Source organism: Borostomias antarcticus (genome assembly GCF_949987555.1).
Source record: "Borostomias antarcticus genome assembly, chromosome: 4".
Lineage (NCBI taxonomy): Eukaryota > Metazoa > Chordata > Actinopteri > Stomiiformes > Stomiidae > Borostomias > Borostomias antarcticus.
Genome location: NC_140237.1, coordinates 30,057,153 through 30,075,410, shown reverse-complemented (window position 1 = coordinate 30,075,410; position 18,258 = coordinate 30,057,153). Strand labels below are relative to the sequence as shown.

General features: G+C 44.1%; 1 protein-coding gene across 1 annotated transcript in view; it reads right to left on the bottom strand.

Annotated features, from left to right (window-relative positions):
* Window positions 1–1,000: 1,000 nt before the first annotated feature.
* Window positions 1,001–18,258, bottom strand: part of slc12a4 (solute carrier family 12 member 4) — a 35,290-nt gene continuing 18,032 nt past the window's right edge. Inside the window, exons 4-23 of the mRNA XM_084437143.1 lie at window positions 17,695–17,841; window positions 15,734–15,788; window positions 15,430–15,560; window positions 14,805–15,046; window positions 14,339–14,553; window positions 13,703–13,867; window positions 13,405–13,503; window positions 13,217–13,274; window positions 12,101–12,275; window positions 10,104–10,222; window positions 8,717–8,815; window positions 8,034–8,153; window positions 7,487–7,591; window positions 5,511–5,875; window positions 5,200–5,369; window positions 3,845–3,976; window positions 3,588–3,695; window positions 3,237–3,424; window positions 2,208–2,341; window positions 1,001–1,129 (exon numbers count right to left, since the gene is read on the bottom strand). Of these exons, the coding sequence (XP_084293269.1) occupies window positions 1,038–1,129; window positions 2,208–2,341; window positions 3,237–3,424; window positions 3,588–3,695; window positions 3,845–3,976; window positions 5,200–5,369; window positions 5,511–5,875; window positions 7,487–7,591; window positions 8,034–8,153; window positions 8,717–8,815; window positions 10,104–10,222; window positions 12,101–12,275; window positions 13,217–13,274; window positions 13,405–13,503; window positions 13,703–13,867; window positions 14,339–14,553; window positions 14,805–15,046; window positions 15,430–15,560; window positions 15,734–15,788; window positions 17,695–17,841 (2,919 nt within the window). The 3' untranslated portion in view covers window positions 1,001–1,037. The remainder of the gene's footprint in view (window positions 1,130–2,207; window positions 2,342–3,236; window positions 3,425–3,587; window positions 3,696–3,844; window positions 3,977–5,199; window positions 5,370–5,510; window positions 5,876–7,486; window positions 7,592–8,033; window positions 8,154–8,716; window positions 8,816–10,103; window positions 10,223–12,100; window positions 12,276–13,216; window positions 13,275–13,404; window positions 13,504–13,702; window positions 13,868–14,338; window positions 14,554–14,804; window positions 15,047–15,429; window positions 15,561–15,733; window positions 15,789–17,694; window positions 17,842–18,258) is intronic.

Below are 18,258 nucleotides of genomic sequence, written 5' to 3'. Positions count from 1 at the left end.
TGTGGACACAATGTAACCTCTTTATAACAGAATGAGGCATAATTTTCCTGGTGCTTCTCTTGCCTCTTTTGCACATACTGTACAAGTACAGCAGCTAGGTATATATTATTGTAGCATTTGCATTATGTAAATATATTATATCCATCTATTCTATTATGTTTAATATAATTGAAACCACTTTGAGTGTGCAATCTTTGGCATCTTGGTCAATGAGTTGATGTACTAAACATGGTTTAATACGGAAGTCAAGATTTCACAGCTAGCATATGAAGTCTCATACATTTTTATTGCCTTGTTTTCATACAAAATTCAGTTTGTAAGCAAGCAGTTTGTTACTAATTTGGTGGCCCAGTTCTACCTACCTGTCACAATGACTACTGAACCTATAATACATTTACAGATGTAGAAACATTCTCTTTTCAACAATACAAATCACAGTCCAGTAAAAAACATAAATTATAAGCCCCTTGAATTATTACTTTACAATCACTAAGCATCCACATTTACAACCTTATTCTATCTCACGGACTGGGCATATCCCAACTGGCTCTTTGTTCATTATCTACAATCTGATTCTCTAACTTCATAGGGGAAGGTTGAGAAAATAAATAAGAAAATAAATATGTTATTTTCCACCATGGAGTAGTTGAGAGGGATGATTTTGCAGTCTACATGAAGGCTGTTCTATGGACCACACAGGAGAAAGCTTGTTGTCTGCCTGCCAAACTATCACTGATGAGAGAAAATCTATCGTGAAAAAAAAAATCATCTGTTTGTTAGCCAAAATGCAATATAAAATACTATCTCAGTTTATGTATAAAATTGCATTACGTGGTTTTGAAAAAAGGTCTACATATCCTTCCTTTCTGTAGTCCCCATTACTCAATAAAAATCCTCTTAATTTCATAAAGATCAAGGGTTTGTGTTTATGTCCACGCTTGGCTGGGAAGCCGGTGCTGCCCCCTGTGTGTGGGGGTGGAATGTCTCCTGAGCAAGCAGTGTGGTGACCTTTGCAGCGTGTGTGGCTCTCATCAGGGTCAGGAATAGATGGTGATGACCTCTCGTCCTCCTCCTCTCACCAGCAGCACTCTCTCCAGGCCCTCGGTCAGCACCTCCAGGAACTCCATATCTAAGCCCCGGGGTCAAGGAAACACCGCTAGCCAAACGACAGCTGTACATGTCCATGTTAACGCAAGGGACTTCCCTCAAGGGAAGTTTATAAGCTTGCCAGCAAAGTAAAGTAGTTGGAATATGGCCCGCCAATCCATTAGTGGACTTTAAAAAACAGGTGGTGGACAGAGTGAACTAGACCCCTTTTGAGGTGAAATCTATATTTGGTGGAGAACCATTCCTAGAGTCTGTAAATAACAGTACGACCTAGAAATGGAGCACAGACCTCTGCCCATGAATGCATTTCTTGGCTCTGTGCGCGTGCGTGTGTGCGAGCAGGACATGTTTGGTATTTCTGCATTCGTTTGGTCGAGAGCTTTATGCCAATCCAAACACCATGTCTCTGTGACCTCCCCATCCAAAAAATGTAATGGGTGGCTGTGTTTGGGTGGCTCTGTGGCACCCCCCTCAGGTCGCAGCTGGCAGGGGGCGGTTTAGTGCACTCCGGGTTCTACCCTGCACACCCCAGTCCAAATCCTGTCTTTAGCGCCCCCACATGGGGTGCTGGCTTCGCTCAAAGTTTTGTTTTCATTCATGGATCCGCCTCATGATATGGATCCAGTCCAAAATGTAGGCTACTGGGTTCTAAGCTGGCCCATGCTTCACCTCTACACCAAGTTTCATGAAAATCGGTCTGGTAGTTTTTGCATAATCCTGCTAACAAACAAACAAACATTGATTTCCAGTAATTACATTTTAACCGGGCCATTCAGGGACAGGACTGAAGAGCATCTGTTTTTCTGCATGTTTTTCGTATTGGGTTCTTTTGGGAGGAAACCCTTGCAAACACAGGGAGAACATGCAAAAAAGGCCCAAAGACCTTCTTGCTGTGAGGCGACAGTACTAGGTACTGCGCCACCATGCTGCACGTGAGCTATTTGGGATTCATTGTCTTGCACAAGGACACTTCGGCACACGCCAGGAGCTGGGATCGAACCGGGGAACTTCGGTCGCTCTACCTCCTGAACTACATTACAGTAAGGTCACACAGGTCAAATAAAACCTACAGTTTAGGGCTAGGGACGTGTGTAGGATACAGTTCTCGTCCCCGTCAGTGTTTCGTGGCGGCCCTGGCATGTTCAGCAGCACCAGTCTGGCATCGTGAGATCTGTTCACAATCACCTCATTCAACTTGACGGCTGTATGCATCCGCCGCACGTTGGACTGGTCTCTGAAACAGGAACACATGCACACACACGCACAGACACACACACAGAAACACACACACCAAGGATATTATAGTTAATGAAAACTAACTAAAAAACTAAAACTAGGTGTGAAAAAACATTTTAGTTAACTGAAATAAAAAAAATTATGGAGAAAATGTCTTTTTCATTTCATACATAAGGATAGTCGGGCTCAACGGATGTAGGTTTTGGCAATAAACCTTGTCATTCGTTGTCACACTGCCCAATCAGTGGTGAGTCTGGCGATGCAAATTAATCTGATTCGGGCCGAGAGATTCTCTCGGTACCAATCAGATTCGATCCAGACTATTTTGCAAGAGCACAGTCGCTGCGTCCGGGGCTGGCTCCGCCCAAGACGACTGTGATTGGTTTAAAGAAATACTGCGTTTTTTTCCCCCCTATTGCAGAATGGTAATATGTCCAGCCAGACCTGTCTCCGGCGCTGGCACAGCGTAAACGAAGTGTGGAGATAACATAAGGGAAGTATTTTGGGTGGATATGAAATCTATCGTCCACTGTTTTTGTTTGTTTTACAGAGTGAAACCATGTGAGCTCGTGAGATCAGGATAGTCTCACGAGGCTAGCACAGAAGAAAAAAAAACTACAACTAATTCTGAAACATAAAAACTTAACTAAAACTAAGCATTTTCAAAAAATAAAAAATAAACTAGCAAACCTGCTTTAAAAAACTAATTTAAAAACTAAACTGAAATTGAAAACAAAAAGTTAAAACGATAAAAATAAAAAAATAAACTAATGAAAAAAACTAAACTATTATAACCTTGACACACACGCATAATCTGTTTAAGTACACAGTTTAAGTTTAACTGCACAGAGGCTCAGAGAGACTGAAGCGCATCTGGCGTGACAGGGACTCACGGTTTGAGGCTGATGAGCTCTCTGAAGTTCTCAGGGGCGTTGCTCCTGTTCCTCCTCTCGGCTTCGCACTTCTCCCTGGTCCAGGTCATCTGGATCTTCTCTGGGACGGTCTCCACCAGCTCCTCCTCCTCGTCCGAGTACAGGCTGCCCATACGCACCAGGGAGTGCCTGTCCTTCACCAGCTGTGCCTGTAGGGGGCCCCATTCACAGATGAGCACAGGAGACATATAGTCGACGCTCGTCCACTCGCCCGCCCGCCCACTCACTCACTCACGGACAAATTTTGCCACTTGTGGAGAAATGTGACATGATGGGGCAGACAGATGTGTGTGTGTGTGAGTGCGTGCGTACCTCTCTGTCTCTCTCTGCGCTGGACAGCCTCATCTGCCTCAGCATCTGGGACCTCTGCTCCATCATCAGCGTGCGTTCGTACGTGTACGCTGAGATGTCGCTGTCGTGCTGTGGAAACACGCCAGCGCTTCATTCAGTGTGCTACGCTAAGAGTAACATGCGCTGGCATTGACCAACGGACGCACACAAAATGGGGGATGGAATATGTAAAGCAAGGCAACCCCTAATGGATGCGTTTGTTCCGAATCAGCTCTCACCATCTCTACCACCTCCACCTCAGCCTCCAGCCTCAGCTGGTAGAGGAACGTGGCCAGGTCCTTCTTCATCTGGATGCTGTTGTCGTCCATCTGTGCCACGGTGAAGATGCGCATCTTGCACTTCCTCCAAACCTGAAACGCCAACGACCACGTAAACTCTCTGAAACATGACGGCCGAGATTCAATTCCATAACCTGGTGTCGCCATCCTGCTCACGTGAGCTTACGTTCTGCTGTGCACGGATCTGGACACATTGATTTCCAGAAATTACATTCTAACCGGGCCAATCAGGGACAGCGTCCTTACTGCTGTTCTGCCCCCATGTGGGAAGGCAGCCACTGATTGGTTCCCGTAGTTGATGTGTGAAAATGAAATACTGGCCACTGGCAAAACCGTCTCCCAAAGCTATAACGTTAAATAAACACAGTCTGCAATTTTTACAGAAATAGACTCAGTCCTTCTGAACGGATTTGGCAAACATTTTCTTACACTGGCTGAAGGAATCGGTTAAAGGAGTAGTAAAAGGGAAAATCATGTTTAGCCCTGTTTTAAGGTTACTTATAATCATATACAATGGTTCATATCAAAACGTTGACAAAACTAGCACTTTTGAGAAAGTCTGATAATTGCTTTACCACCATTTTGGTCATACAATGGATGTGTGTGGGCACTGTGAAAAATCATTAAAAAAACATGTTAAACTCTCAATTTCAAAGACAAGAAACTCACCGAGGTGTTGGTTGGCGTTCTGACATATAATTCGCCATAAAGTAAGATTCTAGTTCATCTGGAAAGGCTTTTTTAAATATTTAGCATAGAACTATTTAGTCGCAGCACATACATGTGTAAACTTCCGCTTGAACAATAACAATAGCTACCGTAAGTAGTTCCGCTTCCTGAATCCCCTCTGCGGATTGATCTACAACAGTGGCGTCAATACAAGTCAATGGATTTCATAAAATGATCAATAAACCCCTACAGGATTCATATTTTGCGGTGAATTTGATGTCAGAACACCAACGGACACCAATTACCCCCTCGGTGAGCTTTTTGTCTTTGAAATCGAGAGTTTAACATGTTTTTGAATGATTTTTCACAGTGCCCACCCACATCCATTGAATGACCTAAACGGTGGTAGAGCATCAACTTTCTCAAAAGTGCTAGTTTTGTCAACGTTTTGATATGAACCATTGTATATGATCATAAGTAACCTTAAAACAGGGCTAAATATGATTTTTCCCTTTACTACTCCTTTAAGGCCAGTAGCTTACTGTACTCCCGCCCACTGAAATCGTTCTGGGCGACTAGAGGTTCAGACTAGCACAAAGGGATTCCGGGCTGTGAATTAGCCATACCTTGTGCTGCTTGAGCAGGAAGGGCAGCAGCATCAGCATGCCCCCGTCATGGACGATCCACCAGACGTCGATGGTTCCGTCTGTGAAGCGCTCGTGGTTGCTGGGGTAGAAAGACACGTTCTTGGGCACCATCAGAGCCAGGTGGGCAGACGTGGTACAGCGGACTGTGTCTGTGGGCGGGGGAAGGATTGTACGGACGCTTGAGTGTAATAAAAAGTTAATTGGTCACGATGACCTTCTAAGCGGTATTCCCGTGTGAAATGCTGGCTGCGCTTGTGCGGCGCGTGTGTGACGGTTGGTGAGGTTCTTACTGATGAAGGTCTTCCAGGCGCGGGGGTCCTCGCTCTGCCTCCAGCCGTAGGGCCATCCCATCACTACCGTGTTGTGCTTCATGCCCCCCAGGCCGCACGACTGGATCATGTGGGTGAGGCCCTCTCGCAACTTGGACGCCACCACCACCTGGCAGAAGCCCTTGACCCGCTCGATCTCCATCATGTTCTTGATGGCCTGCTCTGAGGCCTGCGTCTCCCCGTAGCTGTCCAGGAAGTTGCCCTGGATGACCGAGCCCACGATGGTCAGGCCTTTGCCTGCCTTCAGCTGGGAGGCAAAGGTCAGCAGGCGTGGGTACTTCACGTGGAGGTCCTCGTCAAGCTTCAACAGCACCAGCAGCTGGGGTCTTCGGTGGAGAGAGAGAGAGAGAAAGAGAGAGAGAAAGAGAGGCGTGACAGGGGTGGGGGAGTAGTGATGTTACAGTATCAGCTAGCTCCATAACCAACACAGATGGGGGGGACAGCTGCTATACAGAACTCGTAAAGGGAAGATCACCATAGGGGAATAGAGATGTTTATTTTTTTTATTTTAAAATCCCCATTAGCGGTCGCAGAACAACATATGACCACTCCTGGTAGTCAGGAAGTAAAGTGGGTTAATTTCAGATTAGGCGTGCGTTTTAGTGGGTTTTATTTTCCATCTTATGCTTTGAGGCATGTCATTTTAAAAAGCTTCTCACTTGATTTATTTTTATCGTTAAATCTTACTTCACTTTTATTTTTTAACTTCTTTTATTGTATTTTATGGCCCATCTAATTACCTCCACCCCAGCGACAGTGCAGGGCGAGAGGTAATGTTTTCAGTGGCGTTTGTGCATGTGTGCGTGTTTGTCTTTTAGCAGGATTACACAAAAACTACTGGACCAATTTTCACGAAACTCGGTGGAAGGGTGTAGCATGATCCACGTTAGAAATCTTCATTTTGGAGCAGATGCGAAGCACGGGTCGAGTCCACGGGCCGCCCAAACACGGCCGTCCATTCACCTCCATTCATTTTTTTCAAGAAACTTGGTGGAGCGGTGTAGTATGGGCCAACTTACAAAACCTTACATTTTGGAGCGGATCCAAATCACGGGTCAGGTCCACAGGCTGCCCAAACACAGCCAGACTGGCCATTTACCAACATTCATTTTTTGGACTATGATTATGCCAAAACCGCCAAACTGATTTTTATGAAACTTGGTGGAGGGGTGTATCATGGGCCACCTTAGAACCTAGGAAATTTTGGAGCAGATGTGAATCACGTGCCGGATCCACGAATGAAAACAAAAACTTAGAACGAAGCCAGCTCCTTGTGTGTGGGTGCTAGAGACCCGAGGGGGCGCCACAGAGCCAGCCAAATACAGCCACCCATTCACCTCCAGTCATTTTTTGGACTAGGATTACACAAAAACTACCAAATTGCTTTTTATAAAACTCATGGAGAAACATGATTAATTACTCTACTTGCACAAAGGTTATGTTTACCTGCCTGAAAAATAATATTGTCCATTCGGTCACATAATTTAAACAACATGATTGTGCCAACATGATTGTGGTGTGAACAGATTAAAATATTTTTTAACAACATTATTTTTTGGACTAGGATTAAGCAAATCATGCTTTTCTTGAAACTCGGTGGAGGGGTGTAGCATGGGCCAATTTAGAACCCATTCAATTTTGGCATGGACAGAGCCACGACATGCATTCAGGGGCGGAGGTCTGTGTTCTCTGAACACCATTTTTTCCCCCCATGTTTTTATATGAAGCACTTTGTGCATCTAATTTCCTTGTTGCAAGCACTTTGGGCTGCATCTCTGTATGAAAGGTGTTATACAAATAAAGTTAATAATAATAACAACAATAATAATTATAACAATAATAATAATAATTGTTATTAATATACTATTATTATTAATATTAATAACCAATAAACGTTGGAGAGTGTGGTGGGATGAGGGGTAGGGAGCGGGGCCTACCTCCAGTTTTTAGTGTGTGGGGGTCCCGCCTCCAGACGTAGGAGGGCGTATCGCGCTGCGCTCAGGGACAAGCCCCGTATCCCATCACCCCACTCCTTCTCAGCTCTGAGAGAGAGAGAGAGAGAGAGAGAGAGAGAGAGAGATGAGTAAAAAGACAGTGTGTGTGTGTGTGTGTGTGTGTGTGTGTGTGTGTGTGTGTGAGAGAGAAAGAGACAGAGAGAGAGAGAATGAAAGAGACAGTGTGAGAGAGAAAGAGACAGAGAGAAAGAGAGAGAGAGGAGAGACAGACCAGCAGATTCTGGTTAAGTCCAAAGTCTACTATCTCACTCAGTGACTCAGTGAGATACTGGAAGGCAGGCTGGTAGCCCCCTGCCAGAGTGTGTGTTCCTGCAGACAGACAGACAGACAGACAGACAGACAGACAGACAGACAGACAGGCAGACAGGCAGACAGGCAGACAGGCAGACAGACAGGCAGACAGACAGGCAGGCAGACAGACAGACAGACAGACAGACAGACAGACAGGCATACATACATACATACATACCCCTGGTACTCAATGTACTTGTAGATCATGCCAGCGATGACCATGGCCACGATAGCATAGTACCAGGAGGAGATGAACATCAGGGCCACGCACATGCTCATCCCCAGGAAGGAGAGGGCCCTGGGGAAGAGACAGATACCCATCTACAGTAGCACTAATGCATGCCAGCTGGGACACAACAGAGAGCCGATGCCACATCACTCAGATCTGCAGCACTAACACATGCCAGCTGGAATACAACAGACAGCCAGGAGTGATACCACACCACTCCAACAACACTCCCAGACACCCACTCTCTGCTCTCTGATGGGGCTAAACCTGGTTTTCAGACAGCTGCGACAAGATACTTGTTTTACAACGTCTGTCCCATCAGGAGTCTATAATGTACATAGGTTTTGAATCATGAAAACGGTAATTTTAGAACTTGAGGTGGAGGATGTCTTACAGGCAAATTTGCGGAGGATGAATGGGTGCATGTGACATGTTTACAGGTTCAAACTAAATGTTCCTGAAGCCTTTGATAACCTACCGGGTTATTCAAATAGAATGAATGGGTGTGTGTGCGGTAGAACTGCTGTTTTAAATATACAGCTAAAACACCCACGCGCATACAAATGGGAATGTGCTGACCAAGCTACGCATAGGCCTACAGTACAATACCAACTCACCACATCTTTGCTTACCAATGATAATATTTAAACCTGGGCCTCCAGTTGGGTGTTCTCAACAAGGTCTGTACAGCACAGGCCAAGTTCACAAACAGATAGCACATCAAAAAGAACCTGTTAAATAAAATACATCTCATTGTTAGCAAACTTGTCTCCTAATTAAATACAGTGCAGTACAGTATATGTGTGTTTGTGGTAACTCTATGACTACTGAGCTTGATATTGCTTTGGATTTACACTATACATTCTGGATTCAGAGTGTTACTTTGCTCCCAACACCAGCTACTGTATGTGTGAAGGTGACCTGACTGAGCTGTGGATGTGTACATGCCCATATGCAAAGACAATATATTCTGCTATATATTAACTGTCAATACATTATAGTATACAACATATATGGAGGAAATATATGATATATAATATATTGAATGATACATAAGGAATTGCCAGTTTTCATATATTACAATACATTGGAAAATATAACCACTAGTTTCCTATATATGGAAATGCATTGTTTGATAAATTATATTAGATTTTGCAATATATCGCTATATATATTTTTGTTTCATAAGGGCACAGAGCTGTGTGAACTGTCAAGTGTTTGAATCGAAGTGAGTGGAACACTTCTCTGAGAAGCCTTAGAATTATGCAAACGTCCCTGTGAGATGGACTTGAAAAACCAACAGGAGTTTGTTTGTTGTTGTTGTTTTAGGTCAGTGGGAAGGTAACATACATTAAATGTTGACATTACAGTATTGAGTTAATTTGTGTGTGTTTGTGTGTGTGTTTATTCAAAGGATCCCAATTAGCTAATGCTTTGGCAATCAGCTAGTCTTCCTGGGGTCCACACACAACAAACATTACAACAAACATGAGGACAGTAACAATGGATCCATTTAAATAATCAAAAGATAATTATTTTTTTTATATAGCATCATCAAAAAGCAAACATCTTTCCAACAAAAATAAACAGCAACCAGGTATCCCTCTGAAACCATAAACAGGTTTCCCTGCTACTGTTCAGCCTGTCATCTGCAAAACAATAAATGTGCCTTTGGGTTCTTTTTGAAGGATAAGTTGTTTTTGGACTGACGGATATTAAGGGCTAAATTATTCCAAATTGAAACGGCTCTGTCAATTACTTTTATTTTTAGGGAATTAGCTCTTGGACTAATTTGTATAATATGACCATTGTCAGAATTTCTGGTGTTGGAACATTGTTACAAAAAACGATTTGATCTAGCAAGAACTCAGGCTTATGTATCCGCATTGTGGGCTATTACAAAAAATATGTCACTAAATGTGTGTGTGTTTATGTGTCTGTGAGAAAGTAATTATACGTGTATGTTTTATGTTTTTGTATGCATGTGTGTGTATGTGTGTGAGTGTGTGTTAAACTCACATGGAGAGGATGGGCGCCACCATGTCCAGTGAGGCGATGAGGATGCCCAGCTCCGTGATGAGGCCGGTCAGCAGCAGAGCCCAGGTGGGCTCCCCATTAGCCTTGCCATGGCCAAACACCTACACACACACACACACACACACACACACACACACACACACACACACACACACACACACACACACACACACACGGTCATTTTATTTATATAGCACCATTCATACAAATCAATGTAGCACATAGTGCTTTACATAAAAGGAGACGGATAAAAACATAAATCATACAAACACATTGAAAACATATAAAATAAACAATAAAAGTAAAAGTATTAAAAATTCAAATAATAAAATAACAGAATAATAACTATAAAACAGAATGCAAATTAAGATCACTAAGATATTAAAACAACTATGTGGTAAAAGCAATGTTAAAAAGGTGTGTTTTCAGATCTCACTTAAAAATGACCACAGTCTCAGACATTCTCAGGTCCTCCTCTTAATCCTGGCTCTAGGGGCCGTTAAAAGCTCAGTGCCAGAGGACCTGAGGGACCTACAGTACTGGGTGTATATTTTAAAAGCATATCTGATATGTATTTAGGTGCTTGATTATGTAATGACTTATAGACTAACTAGGAAGGGTGCTCAGAGAGCACAGGGCTCTGCCCATTAATGCATTTTGTTTGTGTAATCGAGTTGAAATGGTTAAACTCACTTGTCAGTATATAGCACACTTGCACCATTGAAGAGTAAGCTTTTTGGTGGTGTAACTGCTAGTGGTTTTTATTAGAGGTGGTCATGTATGAACACAGCTGAACATACTTGTGTAAATTTTTCAATCAGCCATTACAGACAATAAAAGAAGACATACTTTCTGTATATAGTTTTGTAACTTAAGTCCAGTGTTCATTCCTCTGGGGGGTAAAAAGGACGGGCACTAGCCCAGTGTCCATGTCTCTGGGAGGGGTAGAAGGGCACTAGTCCTGTGTCCATGCCTCTGGGAGGGGTAGAAGGGCACTAGTCCTGTGTCCATGCCTCTGGGAGAGGTAGAAGGGCACTAGTCCTGTGTCCATGCCTCTGGGAGGGGTAGAAGGGCACTAGTCCTGTGTCCATGCCTCTGGGAGAGGTAGAAGGGCACTAGTCCTGTGTCCATGCCTATGGGAGAGGTAGAAGGGCACTAGTCCTGTGTCCATGCCTCTAGGAGGGGTAGAGGCATTTTGTATAATCCTGCTATGTGACGGATAATACTGTTTTTTTCATTTACTTCAACACTCAAATTAAAAAGAACACATAATTAGTGAAACCTGACACTCAAGGGGCAAAACCTCAGCCCAGATGTGCAGGTAGCTTATGATTTATGTGTAGGCTAATACCACAGGATCCAGGCTAAGAAAATGTAACTTTTCCTAATAGTAATTAGGCGCGCACACACACACACACACACACACACACACACACACACACACACACACACACACACACACACACACACACACACACACACACACACACACACACACACACACACACACACACACACACACACACACACACACACACACACACACACACACACACAGGTCCACCAACCCAGATCTACCCAGGGCATAGTTCAGCAGGCGGTGCTGCGGCAAGATGGTGGTGATGATGATCAGTGGCGTGCACAGACATTTTGGGGGGCAGCTGCTCAGTGAAAAATTAGGGCACCTTGCGCCGGGGGGGGGCTGACAAATAATTTGTATTTTGATTGCCGCGCGAATTTTGGGGCATTATTATTACACGCTTTTAATCGAGAATTGATCGATGTCACCATGGGCCACATACAGTGGGCCTACACTGTAAAAAAAAAAGAAAGAAAAAAAAAAAGTTACTTTCAAAAGGGCACTTGCCTTGTCCAGGGGGCAAAGGGCAGGTGCTCTAGCACCACCTAGTGTCTATCTGTGCACGTTGTGCACGTCCCTGATGATGATGATGATGACTGAAAGGTGTGGGGTGCCCTACCCTGAGGAAGGGGATGATGTTGTCCTTGGCGATGGCCTGTAGGAGACGTGGGGCGCCGGTCAGCGACTGTAGCCCCGCCCCCACGGTGGAGAAGAAGGAGCCAATGACGATGACCCAGGGGGACGGCCATGAGAGAGTGCCCACCACCAGGTTATTACTGACCGCGTCCCCGAACCTGCAGGAAAGCACCGCATACTGTAAGTGTGGCAGTCGCTGTATAGGTAAGTAAGTAGCCTTGAGAACCGATGGTTCTCAAGCCTAGTGTCCCATAGGGCAGGAGCCTATCTCCCGATTCCTTAGCGTGAGACAGCTTGATGTACAAGTAGACATGACGCTAGTATGTCACAGGGACTTAACCCCAATCCAACCCTTGATGCCGAGTAGGTATTGGGTGCCACGTTTTAATAGTCTTTGGTTACGACTCGGCCGGGCATCGAACCCCCCAACCTCCCAATCTCAGGGCGGACACTCTAACCACAAGACCACTGTCCAATGTACAGGGCTGCGTTTCCCAGAGGCATCGTAGCGCCACGATGCCTCTGGGAAACTCAGCCCAGAAATGTAGATCATATGTCTGTCTATCTCCGTCCATGGTACAGTAGTTTTGACTGCTGTCAGTCAGTTCATTAAGCAGGGGATCAGATTTCTGACAGGTTGAAGGCACTCCATGCTAATGACATCCTCACAAGATTACCACTGAACTATTTGTCTTGTATACTCTAGCGGGTAGCTGCAGTAACTAAGGTTATTATAGTTAACGAAAACTAACTAAAAAATGAAAAAAAAAAAATCATATCTAGTTATGTTAACTGAAATAAAAACTAAAAACTAGGCTTTACAAAAAACACAGAGTGAAACAACTTGAGCTCGTAAGATTAGGATAGTTTCACAAGGCTAGTGCAGAAGGAAAAAACAACTAAAACTGATACGGAAACTAAACTAGCAAACCTGCTTTAAAAACTAATTAAAATGAAACTGAATTTCAAAACAAAAAAGTTAAAATGATTTAAAAATAAAAACTAATGAAAAAAAGCAAAACTATTATAACCTTGGCAGTAACACAGAGCCAGCGCTGCCACGGGTGTCTGAGAAGCTGTTGGCGTGGGCTTCACTTACTTGTCCCTCAGTACCACTCCTTCAATGCAGGCCCCAAACAGAACCACCGAGCTGAAATCTGAACACAGGACGTTAAGGGGAACACATACGGGTACGGCACACCTGTTCCCTTGTTGTTCTCAACAGAACTGAACCTACAACGCCTATTATTGACTGGTAGAACAGTACCCCAGAGCATGAAAGGATACAGACTAGGGAGGTGGTGGTGATGGCTAAGATGGTTCCTACCGGGATGGACTTCTGAGCATCACGGAGATCTCCAGATCTGTTGGAGCCTGCCATTATACCTGCAGAGAAATGACTGAAGGTTTATCATGGTTACTCGCTGTCAATGAATGCTTTGCAGGATGCTGGATATCTCTTTCTGCTGACTCTTGCCAAGGCGGGTCACCAACCATATTGAACAACACAAACAATTTCCTCTACGTCAGGCACAGTAATGGTTGCCAGGTCTGGGTTGCCAGGTCTGAATTGCCGGGTTCTCACCTGTAGCTGAGGGGAAGAAGATGCCCACTAGCAGGGTGAAGGACGTAGCGATGTCTGCAGACACGTACAGGCTGAAGCTTTCCATGGCGCCATGGACGTCCACCGAGGGTACACCAGCCTTCTCCAGGATCTCACCTTTCTGCAGATAGTCCCCCCACATGTTATCTAACACACACACACACACACACACACACACACACACACACACACACACACACACACACACACACACACACACACACACACACACACACACACACACACACACACACACACACACACTTGAATAATTTATTTATGTCCACATAAATAGAAATACAGAGGACAAACACAAACGTCAGACAGTCAGTTAGTTACACAAGTGCCTAGTTGGCAATCACAGTAGACACAAGATGATGACAATGACAGGTCGAAAGGACACAGTAGCCTACTGCGTACAAAACTCCTCCATATTGAGCATATTGAGCAGCTCCCAATAATTCCTGAAATTGAGCAGTAGCTCGCTAACTGCAACACATGCGCGTGCGCACACACACACACACACACACACACACACACACCCACACACACACACACACACACACACATTTGTTGAATTCCCATTCAACAGCAACGTTGTCACAGTAGCCAGCCCACCTCTGATGATACTGCTGGCCAATCCGGGGATGCCCTGGACCTCGGTCACATTGTTGAGGTTGAAGTATTCGTCACACTGGGAGCTGCTCATGTTCCCTGGGCTGCAGAAGTTCCTCCACAGCTGACTGGGCACCGTCTCGTTTCCCTCTACCACCGTCTTGGCGCACACGTCAAACTGGTCTCTCACCAATGTCCTGTTCCCCAACATACAGATCCTGGACAAAAAAATAATGATATGATGAGTTTCAGCCTACTCTTACTCAAATACAGTTTGAGAGACTAAATATTTGCATTAACTGCTGATAAATTGAAATCTATAATTAAGGATTTTTGACGACGTAGTCACAAGCAATGGTCAATAAACAACACACGCCTTGGCTTCCCTTGGAACAACAAACAAATAATGCATCCCACTTCCTGTTTAGACAGTAAACAAGTGTTCTGGCCTCCCTCGTCACACACTCACGAGAACTCTGGTGGATGGAAGATGGATTTGATAGCCCCGACGTAGATGGACACGATTGAGATGATGACGCAGGCCAGGAAGAGTGAGGCCAGCTTGTTGACATATTTGACGCCAACGAAGACGACCACAGCCATGAGGCTGAGGCAGATGGTGCCGTACACCCTCATGTTGTTGAGCATGGCGCTGTCGCCTCCGTGGGGGTCTGTAGGGTGGAATATGGCCGCCTGGGGGATTAGGTATTTCTGAGGGGACGAAAAAGACAACAATGGAGGCCATTCATTTTTGGTATAGAAATATACCCAACATGTTTGTCATATTTTGGGACCTGAAATATAAAACTATAATAGTAAATACATGTTTTTTGGGACACAATGATATTGACGGTTCAGTATTCCATTCTATTTATTCCCTTTTTATTGAACAGGGTTAGTCTATTGAGACTTACTGTAGCCCAGGTCTCTTTTATAAAGGAATAATAAAAAAAGAACAGTACAACAACAAGACACAACAAACTTGCTATGAAACCAAATACAAAAAAAAAAACATTGGAAAAGAGAAAAGAAAGGAAAAAAAGAAAGAAAAACAAAGAAGAATGCTCTGAGACCAGTCTCAGTCCATGACTCACCAGGAAGATCTCGATGGCTCCCAGAATGTACATGGCAGCAGCGAAGGTGGTGCCCAGGTAGAAACATAGACCCACAGCGCCCCCAAACTCCGGACCCAGGGACCGCGAGATCATGAAGTACGCCCCTCCAGCTGTCACACCCCGACCAGAACAGAACAAAGTTACCAAGATTGAAATTGGTAGGATATCAGAAATGTTTGAATCCACCTCTGTAAAGTGTATTGAGACCTTGTTAAATGTACTCTCAGTACAATTTGAATTTGATTTACTGTTACAAAATATTAGGTTTAGGAATAATAATTACCCGGCACAACCCCATTTGTAGCTATGGCACTCATGGATATAGCCGTTAGCATTGTCTGTAAAACAAGAATGTAGAGAGGTTATGACTCATGCAATAAGCAGACTAAATAATATCATCAGCCTCATATTTCATCTGAATGTCAATCATGCAATAAGCAATGTCATCAGACTCATATTTAAAGGGGTCCATGTTTGCAAAACTAACTTTTTCATTGTTTTTGCATGTACATTTGAGTCTCTGATGGGCCGACTAACACACAAAGTATGAAGTGAAACAACCCAGTAATTTTGTTGTGGTCAGCTGAAATGAAAACATTAGAAAAAAAAGTCAGTCCCTGCAAGCCGTTCAAATCTCCCGTGTCACTCTACGTCACGTTCGGGGACCCCGCTAGCAAGCATAATGTCTTTGCACGGAAAATGCTCTGTTCTTGGATGTACTAAGCAGCAACTTTCCGGCTGAAATTGGCAAAACACTGGCAGTGTGTGCTAGTCATTTTTTGCCCAATTGCTTTTCCTACCTGGGTCAGTACAATGCAGGATTTTCAGATAAACTCTTTCTGAATGATCAAGCAATACCAACTGTCTGTGGAAATCATGCAGGAACATTAAGTAATTATACTGTGTGTTTGTTTACATATAGAACTAACGCTACCTAGCTAACACGAACAAACTCCCCTTTTGCCTCAACCTGGATGCTTGTCTCATCATATGCTAGAGTAACGTTAGTGGAATGAAATTGGTAGACCTCTAGTTCATCGAGAGGTCATTAAAAATGATCAAATGTTAAGAAGTGGACATCATTGGATTCCCCTCGGCCTACAGAATCTAGCTTTTATTGTTTGTAGTCAAATGATGTCATATAGCCTGGTGGTGTCTAGCTAGTGAATGTAGCTAGAGGTAACAGCATGCAACCGTGAAGATAATAACATGGGAACTAACGCTATCATGTTTAGTCAGGGAGAGAGGACAATGAAATTTGCCACAGTGGCATTGAGTGTGGATGGTCCACGCTAGCCAGCTATATTTGAGGTAGCATAGCGTCGCAACAGCCCTCGATCTCTAGCCTGCCGACTTGCTTTTAGCTGAGCTCATTTGTATATGAAAAAAAAGCGCTCAATCTGATCTCGTGGTCAACAGAGGGGTATAGAGGCATGCTAGAACACTTATTCTGAGTGCTATTTTCAGCAAAAATACTCAGACATGTTTTGGGGACCCCAAAGACTTATATTAAATTGTTGGAAATTAGCATAATAGGACACCTTTAATCCGAGCCCATTATCATGGAATGTATATGTGTACTGTAACAAGCAAACGTGAGGTCTGATTACTTGCAGATCTCATGTACAGTATTCTATATAATATATTTTTATATATATAATATTATATTGTGTTTGTGGTTTTGTATCTCACTTTGATTAAATGCGCCATTTTAATGTGCTTTAATAGTTTTTTTTATGTTATCTGTTCATAGTATGGTTTAGGTTATGTGTTCATATTTATAGTATAGTGTATGTCATGTGTTTGTATACATGTGCATCTCAGAAAATTAGAATATTGTGGAAAAATGCATTATTTTAAGTAATTTAATTAAAAAAGGGAAACTTTAATATATTATAGATTCATTACACATGTAGTGAAATATTTCAAGGCTGATTGGTGTTGTACAGTATGTCGTGTGCTTTTGGACTCCAGGAAGACTAGCTGTCGCTTTGACGTCAGCTAACGGGGGCCCCAATAACTTAAATTTGAACTATCTGAGCTTATATGAACACAATGAACACAGTGCAATTCAACAGAAGCAGAGGTCAACTACACCAACTGAGCTTAAATCAATTGGGGTGGCAGCAGCTATTGGATGACCCACTTTCATCAGGGACAAGAACAGTGTGTGAAATGCTATCCCGGTGACAGTGTGTGTGTGTGTGTGTGTGTACAGTAGTGTGTGTGTGTGTGTGTACTAACACATGAGCAGCACATGAAGACGATTAGGAAGGACTGGACGACGCCAGCCGTCCCAACAATCCAGGTCAGGCGGAGGAAGAGGATGACGCCGAAGATGTTCTGCAGGCAGGGAAGGTAGACGCCCATCAAGGTGCCCATGTTGGGAGACTGCAGACACAGACGGGGGAGGAGAGAGGGGGATGTTCACAGAACGCTGAAATGCCACAGTAGGCGAGGAGATTAACAAGGGTACTGCACATGACCCCACTGGGAACGGCTTATTGAACAGAGCAGGTATTGATCTGCCATGTCAAGGTTGGCCAGCAGCCTCGCACTGTAGTTCTACTAACGGTTACCGACAAAGCCTCTCACACAACCCACAGCGATAGAGGGCTAGGGAGAGAGGGGTAGAGAGAGCAGCAGAAACATCTGAAAGGCAGACTCAATTTACATGAAAGATGTACGATTGAGAGGAATTGAGGGACGAGAGAGAAAGAGAGGGACAAAGATAGAGCAAGGGTGAGAGAGAGAGAGAGAGAGAGAGAGAGAGAGCGCTGGACGGAGGGCGAGAGAGAGAGAGAGAGG